This window comes from Drosophila ficusphila, unplaced genomic scaffold (assembly GCF_018152265.1).
Source record: "Drosophila ficusphila isolate 14025-0441.05 unplaced genomic scaffold, ASM1815226v1 contig_198, whole genome shotgun sequence".
Lineage (NCBI taxonomy): Eukaryota > Metazoa > Arthropoda > Insecta > Diptera > Drosophilidae > Drosophila > Drosophila ficusphila.
In genome coordinates, this window is record NW_025064092.1 from 4,313,398 (window position 1) to 4,338,098 (window position 24,701).

At 44.0% G+C, this 24,701-nt stretch overlaps 2 protein-coding genes across 2 annotated transcripts; one reads left to right on the plus strand and one right to left on the minus strand.

Annotated features, from left to right (window-relative positions):
* The first annotated feature begins 48 nt into the window (after window positions 1–48).
* Window positions 49–21,492, plus strand: LOC108094705 (chondroadherin). The gene is made up of 3 exons (XM_017195444.2): window positions 49–133; window positions 15,742–16,351; window positions 20,338–21,492. The coding sequence occupies exons 2-3, from the start codon at window positions 16,229–16,231 to the stop codon at window positions 21,490–21,492; spliced, it is 1,278 nt and encodes a 425-aa protein (XP_017050933.1). The 5' UTR covers window positions 49–133; window positions 15,742–16,228.
* On the minus strand, window positions 930–1,710 carry LOC108094714. Its single transcript, XM_017195456.1, has 2 exons — window positions 1,508–1,710; window positions 930–1,442 (listed from the first exon to the last, which is right to left on the minus strand). The coding sequence occupies exons 1-2, from the start codon at window positions 1,590–1,592 to the stop codon at window positions 1,090–1,092; spliced, it is 438 nt and encodes a 145-aa protein (XP_017050945.1). The 5' UTR covers window positions 1,593–1,710; the 3' UTR covers window positions 930–1,089.
* Window positions 21,493–24,701: the final 3,209 nt, after the last annotated feature.

The following is a 24,701-nucleotide window of genomic DNA, read 5'->3' on the forward strand; positions in this document are numbered from 1 at the left end:
ACCAAAGTCATCGTAGTCATCATAGCCATCGCAGCCATTGCGGCCATCATTGTAGTCATCGTAGCCATCGTAGCCATCTCCCCCAGGATTTCTGGGCGACCATCCAGCCACTTTGAGTGCGAAGTGCGAACAGGTGAGTGACAGACAGCCGGGAAACAGGGAATCAGGGAATCGGGGAATCGGGGATCAGGGATCAGGGATCAGGGATCCTTTCCACCGAGATCGTACTGCGGTGCTAAAAGTGTCGCCCTCAAAATTGATAACTGAAAATTGAAAGGGAAGGAATCAGATTGGTAGAAAATATAACTGCAGCAACACATCGATCTTTCTTCATCTTTGAAGTGAATATTCTTTAGATATGAAAACCGAGAAATGCGAGAAATGAAATCGTTGTGAGCATAAATCTATATTTCACTTTAGGTGTTCATAAAACTGTGTAAAAAATTACCAACAAAGTAGGCTTGAGTGAGAAATATTATTCTGAGAAATACAACCACACAATAGTAATTCTTGTCCCGATTAATATAAACATATAATGAGAATAAGGCCATTAGTATATTTTTGAAAACCTTTCGGATCACTAACAGCAATTAATAATAATTAATAATAGCATTGGCTACAGCAAATCGACCTCAAAGAGGTTTACGTGATCGAAAGATACTGCTGCTGATTCATACACAAATGATAGACTTCTGAACCCCTCAAGGGGCACACGTAAACCACTTTAGGCCTTTTGTGGAGTTTATAAATAAAACAAGTATGTAAATTTGCACGAATACATAAATGTTGATGTTGATATGCGCGTATAAATAAAATGTGGAACGGAATGGTTGGCCAAAGCGTAATTACTTGCCATTCCATCTTGACAATCGCTTTCAACAATTTAAAATATTTAAATGGGCAATGAGTGAGTCAGGTACTAAAACGGGTTAACTTTAAATATTCAAGCTATAATTTTACTGCCCATCATAGGTTGTTGAATTCCATTTGAAATTCATATTTGTACAAATGTGCAAATCGTATGGGGATTTTAGTAGACAGAGTTACCAAATCAAAATATTAAAATATAATTGTATCCTTTTCCGGATCCTACTTCTCCTCACTTTGTTTATTTAGCAGGAGATTTGTTTCCTTCTCCTCAAAATTCTCGTTGGGATCTTCGTCCTCTTCGCTCAACATGAGTTTGTAGGGATTCTGTAGTCCGTACTCCAGGATGCCATCTATCTTTCCATTGTCCTTAGCCCCATTGTCATCCGATTCCGATTCGGAGTCCGTTTCGCAGCAGAGGATCTCGTGGGCCAACAAGGAGATGGCCTCCTCGCAGAAGATCCCTCCCTCATCCCAGTCGTTGTCCGAGTCCCCGGAAAGTGGAGTATACCTGCTCCTCTGGCGATCGGCGATTCCAACCTTCTCATTTGCCTCCGGATCGGATGTGCTGTTGGCTGGAATATGGGATTACTTATCCTTGGATTGGGCTAATCCAATATCCTTCTATGGGAAATATCACCTTCATCCTCGCTATCCGTTCCACAGGAACTCGTTTCCTCACTGCTGCTACTCGTGGGATTCCCAACCTCCGAATGGATTTCCATTTGGTTCCAGGTTAAGTTAGCAATCGCTTCTAGTTTATCCCGATATATCCTCGTTTATTATATGTGTCTATATGCTATCCCCAGCTGCCTCCCGTTGTGATTCCGAAACTTGTTTCAATGCGTGCTGGAAATGCTTCGCCCGGCAACTGGGATTCAGTTTCGGATTCCGTCCGGGTTTTTTGCTTCTTGGTTTCTGGCTGGGTTTCTGGCGAGTTTGAGTTGGTGGCAGGAAGCCGGACTGGCAGCACGTAATGTCCTGGGCGCTTCCTCCCAGGACGGCGAATTAAATTTTATGCCAACTGCATTGCCCTTAAAGGCGAAGGTCCTTCTTTCCTTCAGCGAGCAGGGGAAAGGAGCTGAGGGAAGGGAATGCGAATGGGAACCCAAGATGGAGTCGAAGTCGGAGAGACCGGCCAACTGCAGAATCGTCACAGGCCGCAGGCCGCGCTCTACATGCACACTCGGCCAAAAAGGACACACACACACACACATATATGAACACTCACACATACGCGAAACTGACTACCGCAGCAAAGTTACATTTGAAATTTTATTTCCATGGCCGTGGTGGCAATGCAACAAATAAAAACGAGACTCGGAGTTGCTTTCTGACCCCCGGAGTCGTTATCATTGTATCACTCACATCTCGACTAGGCGACACGCCTTCTCCTCCCACCCCCTCCCCCTTTCCATGTCCTTCGTCCTTCATCCTTCATCCTTTTCCAACTCCCATTGCAAAATACATCCGGATGGGGGAGCAAGCCAACCCAAAACTCAATGGAATGGTCACAAATTAGCCGAGTGCAAACGGGCCTTAATAAAATTTATAAATTGATATAAATTATTATGAGAGTAATTATCATATCGATGGCGGCGAGAACACATTTAATTGAATTCCTTGTTTTTCATTTCGAACATTTTTCAGGGGGAGCGACGTGAGCGCTTGTGGCTTAATTAATTTCGCTCACCTATTTCAGTTATTTATTCCTTGAATAAATGGTTCGGAAAGCCTAATGGCTTTTGCAAAAACAAATAGCAAGGAAATATGCTGCAAATTGAACTAGAATTTTTCAAATGCAATCTAAAGCTGTCGGAAAAATATGACAATGAGTTGTAAGCTAAGGAATTGGATTTAACACATTACAAATCAGCAGACTAGTTTACTAAACCTACGGAGTCAATTAAATATTCCTTATAAATAAACTTTATTAAATTATAAGGATGTTTATTTTTTAATTCTCAACGCATAACTTTAATAACCTAAATATTAAACTAATAATTCTTAATTATATTAAACGCAGTAAGATTGGCAGGGTAATAATTGTATGATTCTCTATTTCTACCCATTGAAAAGCATTCTGTTTCTACAGTGATTCAGTGGCAAATGTTAACTAGCTCGAATAATCGAAATCAAAGTTAACGAACTATATACATAAATACGCCTACTAGACTGATGATTATTTATGCTTAAAGGGTGTAAATTTTGTAAATAATTCAACTGATTAGCGATACGGCAAAATAGGAGCAAATGGTGACCTAATCGACCAAAAATTACTAATCTTATATATTACCTTTTATGCATAAATAGATCTGCTAATTTTAAGTGTTAGAGTTGTAGATTCTTCTAGTTGGTTTTATTTTCTTTTATTCCAATTAGTGGCCACTAGTGACCAGTCGACTAATAAATATCTAAATTTTCTAACTTGATTATTAAAAATAAATAATTATATATATGTTGTGAATTATTAACTATGTTTGTACTCTTCTAATATGGATTTTATTCACTCAAACTAAATATCGCTCCTGGTTCCACTGTGAGTTGGAGACCAGTGGTGACCCAGTCGACTAATATCCCCCTCTTGGCCCGACTGCTCTGGGAAGGAGCCTTCTACCGCTCCCGCTCCCGCTTCCATTTGCACTCCGAGTGGCATTCCCTTGACCCAGGACGAGGCCAGGACCACTTTGGCGAGCCACAATTTAATTTCTGTTTCGGTTTCGGTGCAGTTTTCTGTTTCAGTTTCTGTTTTTTTGCTGTGTTGCAACAGTTCAGTAGTTCGCCCGTTTCGCTTTCTTCCGTCCGTCCGTCTGGCCAGCTTTCCCATTTCCCCTTTCCCATTTCCCATTCTCCTGCCACCGATGTTGCATTCGAGGCCTTCCGGTCGTCAGGGGCCCTCGTTTTGTGGCTCGTCTCTCGCCGTGTGGCATTGTGTCGCCCCGAAAAATTCCCTGGCCCGGCACCAAAATCCAGGATCTCCACCAGAAAAATTCCAAATCCACTTTTCGGTTTTCGAGCCTTCAGTTTCAGCTTCGTCTTGGACTCGTCCTTTTGTGGGAACATCCTGAAATATCCTGGCAATAACCAGGAATATCCAGTTTAAAGCACGCTGAGAGGCGGGTAAATCGAGCTCACTGCGTTAACGAACATAATAACCCTTTTCTCTCTAATTACACACCAAATTTACTACAAACGAGCAATAAAAATCATCCAAGCAAAATCTCTGCTCCGGCCACAGAGCCTCTCCACCATCCGCACCATCCGCACCACCCACAAAGCCCCACCAACGCGCACCACCCACTCATTTTCGACCCACCAGCCTCCGATTCAGGGAAACCCCTTTCCGCGTAGCGCTTAAATGCAAATGCTTTTTCCCATGCACAGCACAAAAAACATTAACAACAATGACAATAAATGAAAGACATTAATGCTAAGCGATCCGCGTCTCCGCCCACAAAAGAAATGGGATTGGAATGGGGATTGGGATGGGGATTGGGATGAGGTTGGGGATTGGGATTGGGAGTGGAAGTGGAAGTGGAAGCCTGACGACGAGACAGTGACAGGATTCCCGGCGAGAGCGAGGGTCCTTCGTCCTTTATTCTCCCTCCTCGACAGTCAATGAAATAAAATTAAACAATTATGAAAAAAAAAGACACGCAAACCGGGGGGAAAAGGGAAGGGGAAAGGTGAAATGCCCTAGGATTTATAATTTGGAACAGTGCTGCCTTGTCCTGGGGAAAAAGTCAAAAGGGGTTAGTCCTTCCCCTGTCGTTTCCCCTTTCCACATATGATTATTTGATGCTTTACCCCCAACAGAATATATCCTCCGACATATCTGTCTGCGACCCCGCCGACTTCCACTTAAACCTCGCTCATTCATTCACTCGCCCCGTCGACAGTGGGGCAAATTTTACGCGACGTAATCGTAATATGATTATCGTGCCACATAATCCCCTCATCCTGTGTCCTCCTGCCTCCTGTCTCCTGTATCCCTGTGTCCTTGTATCCTTGTGTGCGTTAAATAACTTCCTTCCGGTGGCGACAACTCCGTTTTTGGGTGGCACGATGGTACGATGCTACGATGGTGCTGGGTGTATCCGCTTCCGCTGAATGATGCCGCAGAAATGCCGCCCAAATCTCATATCATCATTTACGCAGTAATTTTTAGAAGCCAACTGGATGATGGCTGGCTGGGTGGGTTGGTTGCTTCGTTCGCCCCACCCACTTCGCTTCGCTTCCGAATTATCCAATTCAGCCAGAGGACACTTTCGGCCTGCTCAGTCCACAGAAAGGCAACTGCATCGCCCGTCATCAAACCATCAGGCCATCCAGTGATTTTCCCGGGCAGCCAGGACCTTTTCGCCATAATAAACAAAGCTTCAGCTCGCAACTCATGCGAGTCAACTTCCAACCGACGACTGTGACTTTGGCAGCGTGTTGAGGGCACGTCCATCCGGCAGGATAAGGATGTCGACAGAGGGAAGGGGGAGGGATTGGGCGTTGGGCTGTTTTCTGCTCTCAGCGAGTGTCCTTATTTTAATCTCGACACAAGTTAACAGCATTGTTGGCAGCCGCGTGCCATCCGTGAGCTTTTGCCTTTGCCTTTGCCATTGCCATTGCCTGTGCTCTCCTAACTCAACATAATGCGCACAGCTCGGCATTCATCCTAACCGCATCGCATCGCAGGACTCTCCTCCTCCCTTTCCCCTTCAAAAAGGGAGGACTATCCCTAGTTTCAGTTTCAGCCACCGGAATACCTACCCATCCCCACTCCTACTCCCACTTTCCCCCTCGTTGTCCTTGTCCACATCCTTGTCATTAGCAGTTAGCATTCAGACGATGTCGTCGTCGTCGTCGTCGTCGTCGTCGTCGTCGTCGTCTCCTTCGCTGCCTGTCGCCTGCCGTTCATAATGTTATGATGGCTAAAAGCTAATTGCGTTTGTCTGTGTTAGTTGCTGACATTTGGCCTCCTCTTTGCCTCTTCGTCCTTGGCCCCGCCCCCCGCCTTTCCTTCCCTTTACGCCCATCCATCCATCCGGCGTCGACGTGGCGGCATTAAGTGTCACTGGAGTGCGTGATCCTTGTAAGTCGTCTAGTTACACATGTTTTTATAACCTGTTTTCCACGAGTACCCTGTGTTGTCCCGCCAGCCATCAAACGGGTGGATTAGTTTAAGGACTAAGCAAGCAGCTCTGCATCCTGGTTTTGCCAAAGGGTTTCTCATCCCAACTCCCCTCCCCCTCCCCCTCGGAAAACAATGGGATGAGCTCGAGTGGAAAATCATAAAAATAATAACGAGATCATGGCAAGCAAATCAGGTTGAATGCATTCGAAGGAGGCACTTTCCAAGTGGATGGAAAAACCAGAAGCTGTTCCTAAATCACTTAGTGAAATCAGAAAATATTCCGATTTTTGTTATAAGTTTTAAACGACTGGTTATAAATTTGGGAACTTGTCTAAGAAACTTATCTTAGAAACTTCTCTAAGATTTTATTGTGAGTTATTCAGCTTTTACTTAAAAATAAATTAATGATGAGGGTTTTTATGTCCTCTTAATTCGAAATAGAAGCTTCCCTCTTTTCGCACTTAATTATTCCCTAAATTCTTATCCCTCTCATTATAGTTGCTATTTAAATTTATTTCATATTAAAAATATATTCGAATTCCCTTCACATATAATTATTCCACACATTCGAATCCCCATTATTAAAGTTATTATTTAAATGTATTCCAATTACTGGATATGAATCTGTCGAATTCCGCTCGATTATCGCCGTGGTTGGCGGAAGTTCGCTTTGTTTTCGCCGACGTCATGCTCGTCGTCCTTGTGCTTCCCCCAGAAAGTCCTCGAACGGCACCCTTCGGCGTGTCCTTGGTGGCCCGATCAAGCTATTGTGTCGTCATTTGGCGACGCGAAGGTGAGTGGAGCAGCTCGAGCCGCTTAATCAGCCGGACCCAATGACCGAGCAAGACCCCCATAACTCTACCTGTCAAGATGCCGTCGCAGGATAACGCAGGATATCGCAGGATATCGCAGGACTCGCCCGCTTATGGCTGACAAATCACCGAGTGAGTGGAGCCAGTCCATCGAGTTGACAATAAGAAGTGTCATCATTAACGAACATCGGCCCGGCAAACATTTATCAATGGCAAACAGACAGAGTGTCTGTCTGTCTGCCTGTCTGTCCTTTGGTCCTTTCGTCCTTTTGTCTTTCTGGCGGACAAACAAACGAATGAGCAAACGAATCGTCGGGCGGGCAAACAAATGATGAGGCCGAAACGAAGGCGTCAGAAAGTCTGGCAAATTAAATCGGTGCTTAAAATATACCAGGATTCGGATTCAGATCCCAGATTGGGGAAAGGATATTGGTGTGGCAATGGGCGGGCGATGGCAGGGGACGGCTGAATGTGGTGTGGATAACCGCAGTTGGGACTGAATCCACTTGGGGATGCCTCAACAGTTTTGTTTCCCATCATCCGACGAAATCAAGCAAATCGTATTAAATAACAGTTAATTACAAATACACACGACCGGCCAAGGACCCAGATTTCCAGCCAGACTGCTTTGGGCCACCCACTCAACCGCCCAAGCACCCACCGAACCACCCAACTACCCACCGAACCACCGAACCACCCACCGATAACCCAGTTTGCCCGCACCTAACCTCCTTTCCTTTCCTTTCCTTTCCTGTGGCAACAAGCAACTTGGTTTGGGGTCAAAGCCAAATGGTTGATGCTGAATTAATTAATGATTCACTTGAATGATTGATTATTTGACTAAATGATTGAATTATGCGATCGACCTGCCCCGCAATGTGTGAGCTAAAGAAGGCAAAAATGTGCCGTAACCTTTGACCTTTGCCCAATTATTTAGCCAGCAGCAGCAATAAACACGCCCACTCATCCCCTTATTCCTCCATCCCCAAAATTCCCTCCCTCAACCTACAGAACTCATGTGTTGGCCACATTCGACGATTCGATTCACATGCCCAAGGCAAAAGCCCAGAAAATGTGCCAAAAAGTCGGTGCTAAGCTCTGTCTTTCTCTTTTTTTCGATTTTTTTGGATTTTTTTTTTGGATGGAATGCAGACAAATTGATCAAAGTCGTTGATTGTTTGAGGGTTCAGACGAACAATGATTTCGGGGCCTTTCAGCAATTAGTCATTGATAATCCGAATCTTGATAATTCGGCGTTTTTTCCTAACTGGAATTTAATATATGATTTGGAAATGGGAAAAAAACTTGTGCAAATATTTTATTAAAATTCCATCGTTGAAATGTATTCATAATAAAGTACATTTTGCCCTTTTTTTTATAACTAAAAAAATTTAAGAGAATACTTTCAATTCCAAAATTTCAAAAATTAATTTTAATTCAAAAATAATTGCTCATAAATATAAATCTCTACTGTATTAGTGTATTTTATCCCATTAAATTAGTTATTAAAAATGTGGTTTTAGTATGTTTGGAACCCTTTAAATCATCCCGAACTGATTAAATGTGAGAGCCATTCGGTGATCCATCAACCAAAAGGTAAACCTTAACTGTATTAATAGTCTTCAGTTTAAATAAGTTAGATTAATATAAAAGCGATAGGAAAGACAAACGTACGTACATTTTAATTAAACTTTCCCTAGTTACCACACCTAGTTAATAGGCTTTTAATACCTTAAAAGCGATATGCTTTGTATCCTTAATCATTTCGAGCAGATGGAATGTGTGAGGGCATTCGGCGATCCATCAAGCAAGAGAGCAGAAGCCCCAGCCATATTTACAGTCAATAGAATCCACTTCAGGCAGATTTTGGCTAGCGTGGTGGGAGGTCACGCACTTGGCTTTCAAGAGAATATGGCCAAGATAAGATGCTTAGACAAGGCTCTTCTCCGTCACCGTCTCCGTCTCAGACTCCGTCTCGGTTTTAGCCTTGTTGCACGCCACTCGAGCCTGGCCAAGAAGTAGCTGGGGACTCACAGGGGAAAGTGGCCAAAAGATGGGCTTGGCAGTGTCGTTGACAGCCACAAATTTTGGCCTGCCAAAGCCGTCGAGCGGAGAAAGGAGAGTGGAGAAAGGAGAATGGAGTGAGGAATGAGGAGAAAGTAGAGAGTAGAGAGTAGAGAAGAGGGAGGTTCACCACCTCCCAGACAAGTCTAAGCCATTTTTGGGGGCCAAAGGCTGTCTGGGGCGTCTTGTGCATCTGTTTCTCGTCTCCAGTTCCTCCTCCTTAAGCCTGCTCTCTCTCTCTCTCGGTCTCTCTGTCTCCCTCTCTCTCTGAATCCCCAACTCTCGACTGGGGAAATCCCAAACGCTCGAAAGTACGAGCAAAGCGTCTTTGGTTCCGGAAAGTCGGCTCAAATATTCTCGTGCATTTATGCGAATTTCTGGATGCAATTTGGGCAGCTTTTGTGGTTTTGTTATCGGCTTGTGGACTCCAGTCAGTTAGCACTGACCAGGTGGTCCAAACCGAAACCAGTTCTAACCAGTCCGACTGACCATTCTCCCCCCGCCGCCGCCGCCTCCACCGCCGCCTTATCAATCTGCTCATCATCATTGCTCGCTCATTGTCCTCGCACCGAGTCAACGTTTTTAACTGCCGGGTCTTGGTTAACAAACATCCCATAATTTGATTAGTGACATTCTGCACAGGCATTTGGGTGAAAAGATAAGGAATGCACACACCAGCTAACACACACACACACACACATACCTACACACCAACTGGAAATTGGACATGGGACATCAGACACTGGACACTGGACATTGGACACTGGACACTGGACACTGGATACTGGACACTGGATTCTGGATTTTGGATGGTGGATAGTAGTGGGTGGCTGGCAAATGGCCAAAGTTGCAATTAAATTAAAGGATGCGTCGGAATCGCTTAGCCACCTTGGCAGGAATGCACCAGATGGCACAGGAATGGAGAATGGGGAATGTGGAACGGGGAGGGGGGATTGGTAACAGGAGCAGAAACAGTCGATCATTAATGAAGTGTCCTTTGGCCAGGACATTGCCGTACGAGGAGCCGCAACCGCAGAGCAACCCTAATGCATTGACCTCCCGGCTGTTTCTGCGTGTGCTCCTCCTGCTCCTCCTGCTCCTCCTCCTCCTGCTCCTCCTCCATTCCGTTTCCCGCCCTGTAGTGGTCCCCTGGAAAATTATCCTTGTGGGCTCCAGTTGGAGTCCGACTATCTAATAGCCCGTAAACCCATCCGCTTCAGTCGCAGATGCCGACAATCGAATGGGGATTGGGGAATCCCAGCCTGGAGGAGGAACTCCCACGAATAATTCCATTTACTGGCTGCCCTTTTTATCACTTATCCAGTTAAAGATGTTTGTTTTATTCGCCTCGCTTTTTTATTTATTTCCTATTTATTTTGTACTCTATCTTGTTGCAGCTGCCACAGCTTGCTGGCCGGTGAGTTATGACCCTAGCAGTTGCCAGGGTTGCCATCGCTCCGCTGTGGTAGTTAACGTTGCACGAATCGCTGGAATTAGCAGTTGCGCAACTTGAATAAACTTCGCCATTGCGAACACGCACTCAAACTCAAACTCAAAGGCAAACTTAAAACCCAAACCCCAAGCCCAAAACCCAAGCCCGAAAATCCATTGGCGAATCATTCGAAAGGCGATTGCTGCATTTGGGAACACAATTGTTCGGAGAAGTGAAGGCATTTATGAACCAGTTGCAAGTGCACTCTGCTCCAAAATGCAGGGGGAACCTTTGGGCCTACTTCGATTAATTGCAGAACAAGAATTAGGCTTCCTGATCGCCTTCCCCGAAGTTTCAATGCAGTTTCAAGCTCTTTAAGGAAACAATAGTTGGGAAATGCATTGAACATTGCTTACTCAAGTCCTTGAAAACATTACAGTCATGTCCTTTAAACAGTTTACACGTTTTGTTGTCAGAACATGAATGAAATGGCAACCGAAAACCATACAGAACTTAGTGACTTTTAAACCATTTTGCAAAGTTTAACCAATATGTAAGGAGTACCATTTTGCCAATTATGTTCAAAAGCATTGTTTTCGATTAATCTTTACAATGCAAAATGCTGTTTAAAGTAAATAATACATTTCTTCAACTTAACATAAAATTGAAAAAAAAAAACAGATAATTAATATATATGAACACTTTTTAAAATGGGTAAAAAACAATGCACATAATATAAAAATTTCTTTATTTATTGTAACCAAGTGTAAACTGCAAGTTGTATTCAAATAGAATGCAATCCGACTAATTAGAATTGTGGCCTATGAATATTATAAAACTGTGGTTTCCTAGGTTTACTTTTTCTACACAAAAGAATTAGTGTATTGGTTTTAAGCGTTTAGAATTGGGCATTTGAAAATCAAAGTAACCCGTTACTGGTTTTGGCAAAAGAAAACTGCTGCCGACACTCAAAAGCAACTTAAAAGTCAGTTGAGAAATAACCAAACTGATGCTCGAAATCAAGTGGGACGAGAAATTTAAGGAGAGTGTAAATTGAAATTTTATTTATTTATTTTGAAATTTTGATTTTGATTTTCATCTTTGGTTTATTTATTGGCATATGTTTGCATTCATTCAGGAACCAGCTGCACTGATTGCTTTCGTTTTGATTTCAATTTGCGGATTTTGTTTTTGATTTTTAATAACCTGCTGTCGAATGACCCGTCCACTAATCGCACTATCCAACCAAATCGATTCCCTCCACGTCCTTGTTTTCTTTTTTAACCTATTTTATTTTAAGTCCAACTGTTTTGCTCTAATTTTGTTTTAGAAAAATATTTCCCCTAGCTTATTTAACGGATTGAGATCAATTTGGTGTTTTCTCAATCACATTTAAAAGATTTGTATTTTCTAAAAATTGGTTAAAACGCTAGTGTTATATTCAAAATATCAAATATATCTATTACTTTTAGAAAAAAGGTTTAATAGAAAATAGGTTTGAATACTTAATGGTGTTTAATTCTTTAGGGCTGAACGCATATTTACATATATTATATGTTGTATACTATTTGACTTTTAAAATAATTTAAAGCAGCCAAAAAGGGTGTAAAATTTGTTTAAAGATTTTTCGTTGGTTTAAATTGGACAGAAATAAAAATTGTAATAAAGTCAGATATAAAAAATCAGTTTAAATCAAATTTAGATAGCGCTAACTTTAAGTCCTGCTAAACTCACAATAGTTCAGCGGCCTGGCCAGAATCCCTGACCACTTCTCTGTTTTCTGTCTGGGCCTCTAACTTCGCCCTCTTTGGCCCTGCCTGTGTAAATTCAATAAAATGCTTAATAAAATTGATTGATTAGCTGCAAATGGCAGACGATGTCGTCATCGTGGGGCAAGGACTCTCCCTTGAAGCGAGGATGTGGAGGGAATGGTCGTGGAAGGTCCTGGTGGCCGCATATTCCACATGCTTATTTAAAGGCATTGATGCCCGGCTTGATGCCTGTTTCAAGTGGATGCTAAGCCATATCGCAGACTCCCATGCTGAGCTCGTCGGTTCCTTCTGCCACATTTGCGATTCCTTTTGCCATTGTCCTGATTCCACACACACATATGCACACTCACTCGCACACACACACGTGAATAGTAGAACTCACTTACCAAGCCGATGGAGTCCTGAATCCTGAATCCTGTGTTCTGTGTCCTGAGTCCTGAGTCCTGGCAAGAGTTGGCATAGAACGTCGTCCGTTGTTGCTGTTGCTTACACAATTGTCTGTACATTATTTGAGTTTGTGCTGGCATTTGTTATTTTGCTTTATCCTTTTAGATGAAGGCAACGCAAAGTAATGCGATTGCACGGGACGGGAATAGGTTCACTGAGTGCGAGCGGGACGGCAAGTCGCGAATCCTTATCCGACTGACAACTGCACTCCGCCACCTTCCATCCTGCACTTGCCGAAAAGGTAGCCAAGGATCTGGAAAAAAATGTATGTATTTATCGCGCACAAAATCCCCACCATTCTTATGCGATTTTCAAAACTGTTTTGGGGGAAAGTCCCCAAGTCGCGACAGTCGAGAATACTTTGCTCTATTTTGTTTAACACGGATCACTGCTGCTTTCTTTCGCCAAATGTAAACTGAAGTTAAGTTAGGGGTTCAATCCAACAACTAAACTGATTTTACAGGCAATCACATTTTATTTGGCGGAGAAGAGGGTAATCAAAGCTATAAAAATAAAAGAAAAACACGCTATAGATGGAAAAGTATACCCAACAACAGTTATTTTGTTGAAGAAATGTACACACATACGAGTACATTAAGAATGCTCACGATCTGCATCAACTTCCTCTTGCAAAGATTAAAGAGAGCGATGAGAATGGTAAGAGTGGCAAAGATTAAAGAGAGCGATGAGAATGGTAAGAGTGCATAGAGAGGTAAAAAAGAGCGCAATACCATGTAACGGATTAACGTATGCAATACAACAACAACATCTTGAAAGTTACAGCAATGAATGCATAAAAACATATAAAAATACATAAAAATAATAATAAGAAGCCGTTCTGCTACAATGTTGAAGATTAAAAAAGCAATAAGTCTGGATTTTAAACGAGTTTAATAGGTGGGCAACAACGTTTACTCATTAATTGAAGTAGTTCATGCTGCCTTTTCTTTCATCTTTAGCAACTGCTGTTTAGGCAATTTTGAGCAAGTGCATCTGCAAATTACATTAGCCATCTCAGGAACACCTCTTTTCCCTCTTCTCTCCACCTTTCACCTTTCACCATTTCACCATTTCACCTTTCGCCTGAACTGCCTTGTTGGTTTTCAATTATAATGTCACGCATTTATGCCTGCGCTTATTTATTATTGTGCTGATGCCGCCCGTTCCTTGTGCTTTGCCCCAGGATTCTAAGGCTCAACTCTTCAGATGTCCTGCTGTCCCACTGTCCTGTTGTCCTGCTGCTGCTTGCAGCTCCTTTCTGCCATCCTCAGTGTCCAATTAAAAGCCGATGCTGCAGCAAGGATTTGCAGAGGGGTTAAGAGGGGCTAACTCCTCTAACATCAGGTGCTCTGCTTGGTCGTTTCGAGTTCGGAGTTTGGACTGCTTGCATATTTGATTTGTGCATTTAAACATTTCAAACAAGCTGTGTCAACCCGCCGCATCGCCAGTTCGTCGGACCACGCCCACTTCGCCCAATCCGCCCACTTTGGTGGCAAGTGCAGGCGACATTGCCTCATTGGAAATTCTCTTTAGAGTAATTTCAGTTATTATATTGCTTTGGCTTTGTTCATCCTGGCCGTTTCTGCTGCTGATGCTGATGCTGCAGCAACTTAACTCCTACCTGGGCATTATTTATTATAAATGATTAACAAGCAGCTATTCGAGGAGCGGACTCGCCACTGGAGCATGGAACATCTGCAACTGCAACTCCAACTGCATCTCCATCTGCAACTCCAACTGCATCCTCATCCGCTTTCGCATCTCAGATACAGGGATCCTAAGATCCCGAGGCTGGCCTTCCATCTTGGTTGTCACATCTGGCATTTGTCCTGCCGCTTGTCCTGTCACCTTGTCTCCTTTTCTTCCCCTCCACCATCGTCCCTCCTCTCTATTCTCCTCCCCCTATTCAAACTTCTTCTCCTTCTCCTGTCTTCCATCTAATCCGGACATAAATGTTGGATGTGTCGAAGGCTTTGAGTGGACAGGGCCGGAAGGACTTAGACTGCCATAGGACGACCAGCAGAGAGGCGAAATTAAATGCCGCCTGTGGCCAGGCCACAGTGAAGCCTCCAAAGGAGGAAGAACGACCACAGTATGCACTAAAAAAAGTGGAAAACAATTTATTACTTATGTGCTCCGATTGTTTTAAAATGTTTAAAACAAGCAACTTTATTAATATGCACATGCATACTTTTATAACTTATCCACTGTTCTACTGCTAAAAAAAAACCAAAAAATTTAAAAAAAAAGTCTTCAAATTACAATAATATAGTTATAAGGAGATATTATGATAGATCAGAATCTAGGATGCTGACAGAAAGACAACATTGCGTATGAGTAATAATCTCCTCATATGAGGAGACAACATTGCGTATGAGTAATAATCTCCTCATATGAGGAGACAACATTGCGTATGAGTAATAATCTCCTCATATGATTATTACTCATACGCAATGTTGTCTTTCTGTTTAATCCCGCAGATTTTAAGAGTCTAAAGAAAATACCAACAAATGTTTATAGTTAATATTTCTTTAAAATTCAGAAAAACAAAAGAGTTTAGCTATTTAGCAATTTAAAGCTGTCTTCCGTGATAAGAGTATTAGTTACTTAAAAAGTTATAAATACCATTCCATTTGTTTATTTATCTAAAAATTATTCGAATTTGTGGCCCACAACGTTGAGCAAGCTCCATTGCAAGAACATTATTGTATTCCCCATGCACTTGTGATGAATACCAGATGAATTAATAGACATGTTCGTTCTCTGTCTGTTTCCACGCAAGTTGGAATAAATTGCTGCATTGTTAAACCGATTTTGACTTTCCAATTGACGTTTCGGCTGGATTCGAGAGGATCTGTCGGGCTTAATTACAGTATAGCTGTCAAAGAAATAATTGATCCGTTTTAGTCCAGCTATGTATAAATTAACCGAGCTTATGTTTTAATATTTTAGTGGTTCATCCGTTGCGCACTTGTGTCTGTTTGTGCGAGTTTATCTGGCTATGTATTGTGAATATATATATGTATAAGTATTCTGCAGAGTCCGAGTGTATTGTATTTCTATTTAGTTCGAGTAAGTCATAACTTTTAAGTGTCGCATTGCTTCACTCTCGGCCTTTGGACTTTGAAACTGCAAACTCGAACTCGTCCAATGCTACCCATACCCCCCTTTATCGCTATCTTTGTCTTACGCCTTATCTCTCCCTTTCTGTCTTTCTTGCAGTTATTGGCATGCCACGCCCCCGCAAGGCGTAGCAAAAGGAGCAGGACGCAGCACGCAGCAGCCGGAAGAAGAGGAAGAAGAAGCGTAAATAAATATGATAAAGCTTAAGAATATATAATAACGGAGAGCAGAGGAAGGAAAGTTTAAATGAAATAACGCAATATAAAAACATAAATAACTAAGGAAAGTGCCGAAGAGAAGGAGGAACAAGAAGAAGCAGCGGCAGCAGCAGCGAAGAAGAGCAGCCCAAAAAAGTAGGCAACGCAAAAAAAAAAGCTGGAAAGCTGGAAAGGTGAGGAGGTGAGGAGGCGGCTTCCCATCCCACAAGAGAGAGGCGCAGTGAAGAGTCCGCTGGATAAGCAGTAGCTGGCAGAAGAAGAAGAAAACTAAAGGAGGAGGAGGTGGAGCCGAGGAGAGCAGAGCAGCCGGACAAGAGAGAATAGAGCTCAATTACGCCGCCAAACTGTCGTGTCAGCAACAACGTGAAATGTGCAATTCCTGGCTGCTGCTCATAATTGCGCTCTCCGTTGTCGTCTGCCTGTGGAACTCGCAACAAACCGAAACATCCCAATCATGCCCAGCCGAGTGCATCTGCTTGTCCCAGACTCAAGTAAGCTTAACAATCTACTTGTACTTGCCGGGGCCAAGTGCTGCCGGGGATTAGGGGGGCTTTCAGGGGCTTTTGGGGCTTAGAAAGGGGGGTGGGGGCGCCAGTACGGCACAGTGGTCCCGATTATAGAACGAAAGATTATACCATCAAAACATATACATACATTAATGCCGCAGAGCTCCCCTGCCAACTCGCTCGAAAATCACACTGAACACTGGCCATGGCTTGCAACATTTAAGAAACAAGTTCCATTTCTCCACTTATTTCTTCTGCAAATATGGTTTCAAATTAAGAAATTAATCAAGAAATTAACAAAACATCAAATTAAGTTTCAACATAATCAAAAATTATTAAATAATCAATTTGGATATGGACTAATAGGATTGAAAGATCTCAGCGAGAGAACTCCTTGAAAGTTCAATACAAAACGGACTCTTAATTTTCTTGAATTACCAACTCATCAGCTAAATCAAAGCGAAAGAGCAATACTTGGGGTTGAATAAGAAAATATTTGGGAGCAGCAAGAAAGGTATTCCTTTGTTTCCTTCAAATATTGTACAAATTAATTTTAATAACCCTTTAACTTAGCTCTTGTATATGAGTTCATTTAATCTAATTTCAGTTGATATATATAATCAACTCCGTCTGTCTGAATACTAGAATTTTCCTTGTATGGCAACTATATTAACCTTTTGCTTTTGCTTTTGCTTCATATTGCAAATAAGTTTGGCAACTCCTATATTTTTGCCATAGCCGAAATCTTCCCTGTTTCCCGTGTTTTGTAAATTAGTGCAGTAAGGCAAATTAGCAACCTTTGTATCAAGTTTTGGCTGGCCGAAAACCCTGAGCAGCAGGACACTTAATATCCAAGCGAGTTGGAAGACGAGTGCATCCTGGTGGCAGGTAACGGTAACTACGGCTTCGCATTCACCAATTCGAGTTGGTCCAATTTCGGTCGGGGCACTCGACTCCACAGTGCGTTTGGAGCTCCTCCATCGTCGGGAGCTCCAGAAGTGGCAGTCAGTAGTCAAAGGCTACCGAAGACAGGAGAAGGGATACCGAGAGAAAGAGACGGGAGAGCAGGAGAATCAGGAGCGGAGAATCTCTGGGGATTCGGTGGTCAGGCAGTGGCCACAGATGCTCCAACTGCTCCAACTGTTCGTCGGCACAGTGATGAGCACAGAAAATTAATCGAAAATGCAGGGAAATGGTTATTTTCCTTTTGTTTCTGCATCTCTTTCTCGCTCTCTCTCTCTCTGTCTGTCTTTCTGTCTGATGGGACTCCTTGTGGAGCCACGCCCCCCAAAAGCCTCCACCTCCCCAGCAATTTTTGTGTGTGGCCGTATTCAATGGTGTCCCGCGAGAGTTTTGGAGCACGCTTAATGCGCATCCTTATTACCAGTGGGAACTTGGCATCGTCATTTCTACCAAATTGAGAACTTAAGTGATTTCATTATTCCGGATTATAGACAATGCAATGATTTACTCAGCCCTCGTTCTCCACTTATCTTTCCAGCATTCTTCAGTTGAAGAGCTCTGCTGGATTTGTTCTTTTCTTTTCATTTCATTTCTTTTGCGTTTCTTATTTTTATTTTATTTTTTTTGCTTCTTTTTTTGGGGACTTGGTAGTGAGAGGCTTGTATCCTTTCGCGACGGTTAACTGTATTGAAGAGGCGAAATTAGTTCAGGCCCCGAAAAAGGTAACAAAAGTGAAGCACACTTTTTGGGGTCAGAGGAGGTGCTCCTATCCCCCTTCCACTAACCCCCTTCCCCCTCCAATTTCTTTTTTTTTTTTTTGCACCATCAGTGGCAGTTAAAGTTCAGCGAACAAGGGACTTTTTAACCGTGTCGCTTGAATTCGCGACTCTGAATGCATAGAAACGAAATTTCATTAAACGGAACAGAACAGAACAGAACTGAAAAGAAACAGGGCCGAAACAGAACGTAACGGAAACTGAGGCAAAAATAACAATCCTCACTGGTTGGGTGGTCTAAAGGGGGGAGGGGGGTTTTGGGGGGTGCCATTCGAGGACGAAAGGGAAAGGAAGAAGAAAAACAAGAAGTGGAGAGCCAAGGAAGGAAAACTTTTAATTCGTTCATTTAAAAAGGTGAAGCGTATGAAAATTGTGCAAATGTTACGCAAGAAGTGCAGCCAAGGTTTGTGGGCAAAAATCCAGGTGAGGGGGGAGGGGAAAGTGGAAGGGGGAAAGGGGGAGGGGGTTTTTGGGGTGGGGTCAAGAGGAACGTGACAGGCGATGGACAGTTATGCACAGTTACTTGGCGACCGGAAAAAGCAAAGGAACCTCCAGACAACCGACCAGGCTCAAAACATACACTGCAAAACTATTTTGCACTTTCAAGAAATGAAATAAATCAATAAATCAATATATTACTTGTGCATATGATTTGATATGTTTAATTGTGCTTTAAATGTAATTGAACGTATTGTAACTCCTTCGAGCACAAAAATCATGTGGTATTTCTTAAGAAGCTAAAAAAACAATTTAATCACATGTAAACTCCAATTATAAATATTTAAGTATTTCTTGTCTGCCAAATAAACTAAGTAAACATAAACATTATGATGGTATTATTTAATAATATTTAGGCAACAGTTTTTGGCAAAATATAAATTTGGAGAATGGCAAATAATAATACACTAAATAAGGAGGAAACAATTATATTTGAATTATTAATTATAAATATTATGATTTTCGTAGTGGGAATTTTAGAAGAACATTTTCAGTTTTTCCAGTTTTAAGTGCAAGCGAAGACAATCGCCAGAGCGCGAAATTCTTGGCAGGAAAACGCACACATCAGCACATAAAGGTTGTAAAAAATGAAGGCCCAAAGCAGAATGGCCGAGGACGAGGACGAGGATGAAGAGGAAGAGGAAGGGGAGGACTCTCGGTTGCCGGCGAAGGATGTGCGAAAAACAATGCTAGACAAGGGTCCTGGTCCTGCCAGTAACCACGGACTCGCTCCGCGGCCAAAAACAAGAATTCGATTTAATTTTATTTTCAGCAATAAAGCCACAAATTCAATTTTCGCGCCACGCATCAAACAAAGTCCCACTCCCTCTTGCTTTGGCCAGGACCTCCTACTCCTCCTTCTCATTCTCCTCCTGCTTGCCCTCTCCCTCTTCCTCTTCCTCTTCCTCTTCCTTTGACTGCGGCATCTCAAGGAACATCGCCTGCCGATGTGGCGTCTGATCTGATTGCCCAACGGCTGTCAGTTGCCATGGAAAGGAAGGGAAAGGAGCTGAAGGGAAAGGAAGCGAAGGGAAGGGAAGGAAGGAAGCTTGGGAACGGAAGGGAAGAGGAAGGGAAAGGGAAGGAGAGGGGAAAGGGAAAGTGAGGAAGAGAAGGTATCAATGGCGCCCACGGGAAAAAGCGGGCGGGGAAATGTCATAAAGCAGGAAAACACAAACTGATTAACAGCGAAAACCTTTGATGAGTCGATGAGTCCGTTGACAAAGCCAACCAACCTTTGGAGGCTCCATTCTAGGGGGAAGAAGGGGGGAAGAAGGGGGAATAGGAGGGGTAGAGGGGGGGCTCTCAGGCGGTTGAATAAATGCGACATCAAACGTTGGTGACCCCAACCAAGTGACTGCAGAAAGTAGCTGAAGGCCGAATACCGAATTTCGTCGCCCCAAAAGTAAACTAATCAAGGAAACGCGTCTCCTAACAAAGTGGAAAACCTTTTCTCACTTTTAACAACACTTTTCCTGACAAAAAATACATAATTGGAATACATACTAGGGTTATTATTGGAATGTTGGGGTAAAGCTCTGCAATTATTCCATATTGTATTCCATATCTTTACTCCAATTTTCCAAATTTCCGTTGTAGTTACTCCATGAAGGGTTTCATCCATGGTTGTGGGTTTCATCCTTTGCGAAGTGTACTATAAATTTGATTATATATAATATCTATTATATACCACCGAACTGATAGTAAAGATCTCTCCCTTTTTCCCCACTCTAGGTGCTGTGTAACACGGGCGGCCTCGAGCAGATCCCGCTGCGGCAGCTGCCGGCGTCGGTGGAGAACCTGGCGCTGACCAAGAACAACTTCCCGATCATCAAGCCGGACTCGTTCTCCGGCCTGCGGGCGCTGAAGAAGCTCTCGCTGGACGGCAACAACATCACGCGGATCAAGCAGTTCGCCTTCCGCGGACTGCCGCGGCTCAAGGAGCTCTCCATCCAGTATACGCCCCTCCAAATGGTCGCCGCCTTCGCCTTCGCCGGACTGCAGAACCTCTCCACAATCCTGCTGAGCCACAATCAGATCCAACGGATCGAGGGCAACGCCTTTGCCGGCACCTCCAACATCAAGTTGATCCTGCTGACCAACAATCCCCTGATTCGGATCGATAGTTCTGCCTTCTCGAGTCTGACGAACGTGGGACACTTGATCCTGCCATCGGGGATAAGGAGCATCGAACAGGACGCCTTCTTTGGCATGGACACGGTGGGTCTGCTGAAGTTGGCCTACATGGACCTCAAGGAGGTGGCTCCCTTCACCTTTCGCGGCCTCTCCAATGTCCTTCTGCTCACTCTGCAGGAATCCGACTTGGGTGTCATTTGTGCCGATGCCTTCACAGGATTAACGCAAGTGGAAACGCTGCAGGTGCTGAACAACAAGATAGATTCGATCGAGGAACTCAACTTCACCAGCTCGGCGGCCATAAAGCATTTGAAGTTCTTCGGTAATCACGTACTGGAAACCCCCGATCCAAATGCCATCATCGTTGATGGAGTGGAGCATCTGCAGCTGGTTAGCAATCACTTTCCCTGCGGCTGCCACATCCACACGCTGCTCGATGGTCCGCTGGCCGAGGGAGCCCACAATCTGACGGACTTCCTGCAGAAGAACTACTGCATCTCCCCACTGGAGGTCAACGGGCGGGTGATGAGCGAACTGGACATCGACTCCATCGGCCGGTGCTCCGATCAGCTGACCAAGGGCAACCTCGGCAGTTCGGCTGCCTCGCTGGCGCTGGGCATCAACTCGATGCTCCTCATCGCGGTGGCCAGTTGCGCCGAGTGGCGACACTTCCGGCTCCTCGCCCACCGGATGGCCCAGATCCTCGGCCACGTCGCCTGGCGGAGGCGCCGGAAACGGCGGAAGGGCAACTAGGTGGAGGAGGAACCACACGAGGAGGAGGAGGTGGAGGATGTGGAGGCGGAAGTGGAGGTCCGCTGCACCGATTACCGGAGGTAGGTCAACCTAAATACCACATAAATTTATTTACTTCTTTATTAACTTAGAGGTCTTCCAATCGCTTAAAGGTTTAAGCTTAAATATTTACAATAATCTTTTTTTAATTTTTAACACGTTCCTTATGCAATTTAATATTTTATTAAAATTTTTTAAAGCAAGTTATACAGTTTTTGCAAACTAATTCCTTGATTTGGAATTTTTTTCGTTGCACTCTCAAAGTTTTTTGTATAAATCCATTTGATTGTGTGTTCCACACTCAAATCAAATCTATACAATATTTTTCGTTTGAAGAGCAAATATGGATTCGCGAAAATTTCTTCTTGATTTAATTATGTAAACAGAAGTAAACAAATCAGTTGAAATTCGAATTGTAACAACATTTATGTAGGTTATTTTTTTGATTATTTTTATTTATATTCAGCTGTTTTATTGGGCAAACGCCATTCGAATTCACATCGAAACGCAATTACTCGTGTGTATTCCATACGATTTAATGAAAAGGAAAATAATAAGATTAAACTTAGCTTGAGCTGCGAATATTGTTGGTAGCAGTGCTTTTTGGTTTTTTCGAGTGTAGCTTTGTTGACCAGGCGACACCTCCTTAGTTTCGGCCATTGTCTCGGATTCCCCCGATGGCCACAAAATTCGGCTGCCACCGCTGCCATCCGCTCCTCCTGCCAACTCCTCTCGGTCAGCCGGCAAATGGAAGCGCTTTCAATGGGCTCTCATCTCTAAATGCAATCGCAAACATGGCCATGGCAGAGTGTTTAGTCATCGCCATAAGTATTCCACGCAGTCCGACCCAATCGAATCAAATCGAATCCCCTGAATCCCCCCCAGAAAGCAATTCGCTGCTGCAGTGCAGCCAGAGTCCAGAGTTCTGAATCCAGAGTCCAGAGTCCTGAGTCCTGAATCCTTGGTGCTGGGTCCTCAGTCCTCAGTCCTCGGATACAGTTCCATTGTGGAGCGCGTTTAAGAGTGTGTGTTCCGTGGCTGCAGGGAACTGCCTTCTTCTCCCGGGTTAGCATACAAAACGAGAACGGAAATTACAAATTCTATTCACTCGCCCGACTGTGGCACTCTAATTCGTAGCCGGCGAGCCCCAATGCCTCCGCACTCTGAAAAGTCCAGGCCTTCGGGCAACCCCAACCCATTCGAACTTAAGCCAAACCCAAGCCAACCCCATCCAAACCCATTCCATTCCATCCAAACCCATTCCATTCGAACCGAACCCATTTAGCCTTGCAGCCGAGCAGACGGAGCAACTTTGATGGAGACGTCGGGTCCTTCGAAGCGGGACAAGGACTACGATTTGGATGAGAACCAGGAAAAGGATGAGGATGAGGAGCAGGATCCAGAAGCAGGCTATTCTTCAGCCGCTTATCGCAAAGGATTTAGATTTATCTAACTTGATTATGAGGCCGGTTGCCTCGGTGCTTCGGTGCCTTCCCTGCCATCCTTTGCATCCTTTCCTCCGTTTTGCTCCGCTTTCCTTTGGGTTCGGAGCAGGCAGGGCATTCGGAATCCTGGTCGGCCTAAAACAAATGCCCAGAGAAATCATTGAAGGAAATTAAAACTTTGTTTACTTTTAAGTCCTTCCTCGTTGAATAAGAGGCCAAGTCAGAATCTCAAACGGGGCTAAAAAGTTCAAACCGACAAGGAGCAAAAAAAAAAAAGAAAAAAAAAAGGGGAAAGGACATTTTTTTTGTGCAGTTGCGAGAGTGAGCTGTCCGTTTCTGTTTGCATTTGCATCTCCCTCTCTCTTTCCCCCTTTTGGCCACATTAGATGGCCTATTCACTTAATCAGCTCCTTTTTTTTCCTTTTTCTTAACCGGCTAATTGAAGGACATCAAGGACATCCAGCCGGCGGGAAGGCTTGAGAGCACTTAAAGACTTAAAGCCACTTCTCGTTTTGGCAAAAGGCGACTTCTCGTTTGGTCGACGTGCGATGGTCGCCAATGTGGCTGGCTTAACACGTCCTGCCACGCCCACTTAGGGGGCAGTCACTTCCCCCTCCCCCTCTCGACTCGTTGAATTCATCCTTAGTTGACCATGTTTTAGGCGCACTTTTGCTCTTTGGCGCTTTGGCACTCGTCCGCAGATCGTTAACTTAATTGTTCCGCTTGAAATCCGAAAACTGCCAACGCTATTGTTGCGACTGATAGTCGTGAATGGCCGTGACCACGCCCCCAATCCCCTAAGCCCCCCTTTTGGCAAACGGCGCCTATGGCTGGGAAACAGGAACAGAAACAGGAACAGGAATGCAATAAAATTGGCGTGACTAACTCAGCACTGGGATGCGATGCGAGCATTGCAGATGAGCTGAGGATTGGAGCTTGAAAGTGGAGGAGGATTGGGGGGGATGAAGGGGTTCTGGGATTGGATGCCCCAATGTGGCAGCCACAGAAGGGCGCAAGTCGTGCGTGCCTCGGCGAAACGTTGACGCTGTCATGCAATCAGCAAATAGGCGACCGCAGCAAAAGTCGCGTAATTAACGCGACGGCCAACATGGACTAGGTGGCCACACCGTCCCACATTCCCATTTGCCATTCAGAAGCTTAAATTGGAGTAACCCCCCCCCCCACCTCCCCGTAACCCCTAAACCCATCAATCTGGTAGAATATCTGGACATATATCCAGATATCCGTAGAGCTGTGATAAATGTCCGTAGGGCAAGGCAAACATGGGAAAGTGAAGGGCGATAAATAAAATCATCGAACGACGTGCTGTAAAAACGTGAAGCGAAAAGTGAAATGCAATTGAGAGAGAGTTGCAAATTGAAACGAGTGGATTAGAGGTGGAGGTATTTTAGGGCTTCTCTAATGAGAAAGGAGAAGGGGATTCTCCCACATATGTACAAAGCCCAACTAAAGTGAAGAGGTTACTTCCCAACCGGAATAATTCTCACCATCATCTTTATCCGAAGCAAAACCATTTAAATCACTGCCCACTCACTGCTTACCCACTGCCCACTCACTGCTTACGCCCTGCTTACTCACTGCTTACTCATCGTACAACCAAACCCCTTACAACTTGGCCAACCCTTTCCGCTGGAAATCCCTGGCAAATTACCAGCGACATAAATTAGAAGCCAGCCACAATGGACACGAGAATCTGGTCGAGTG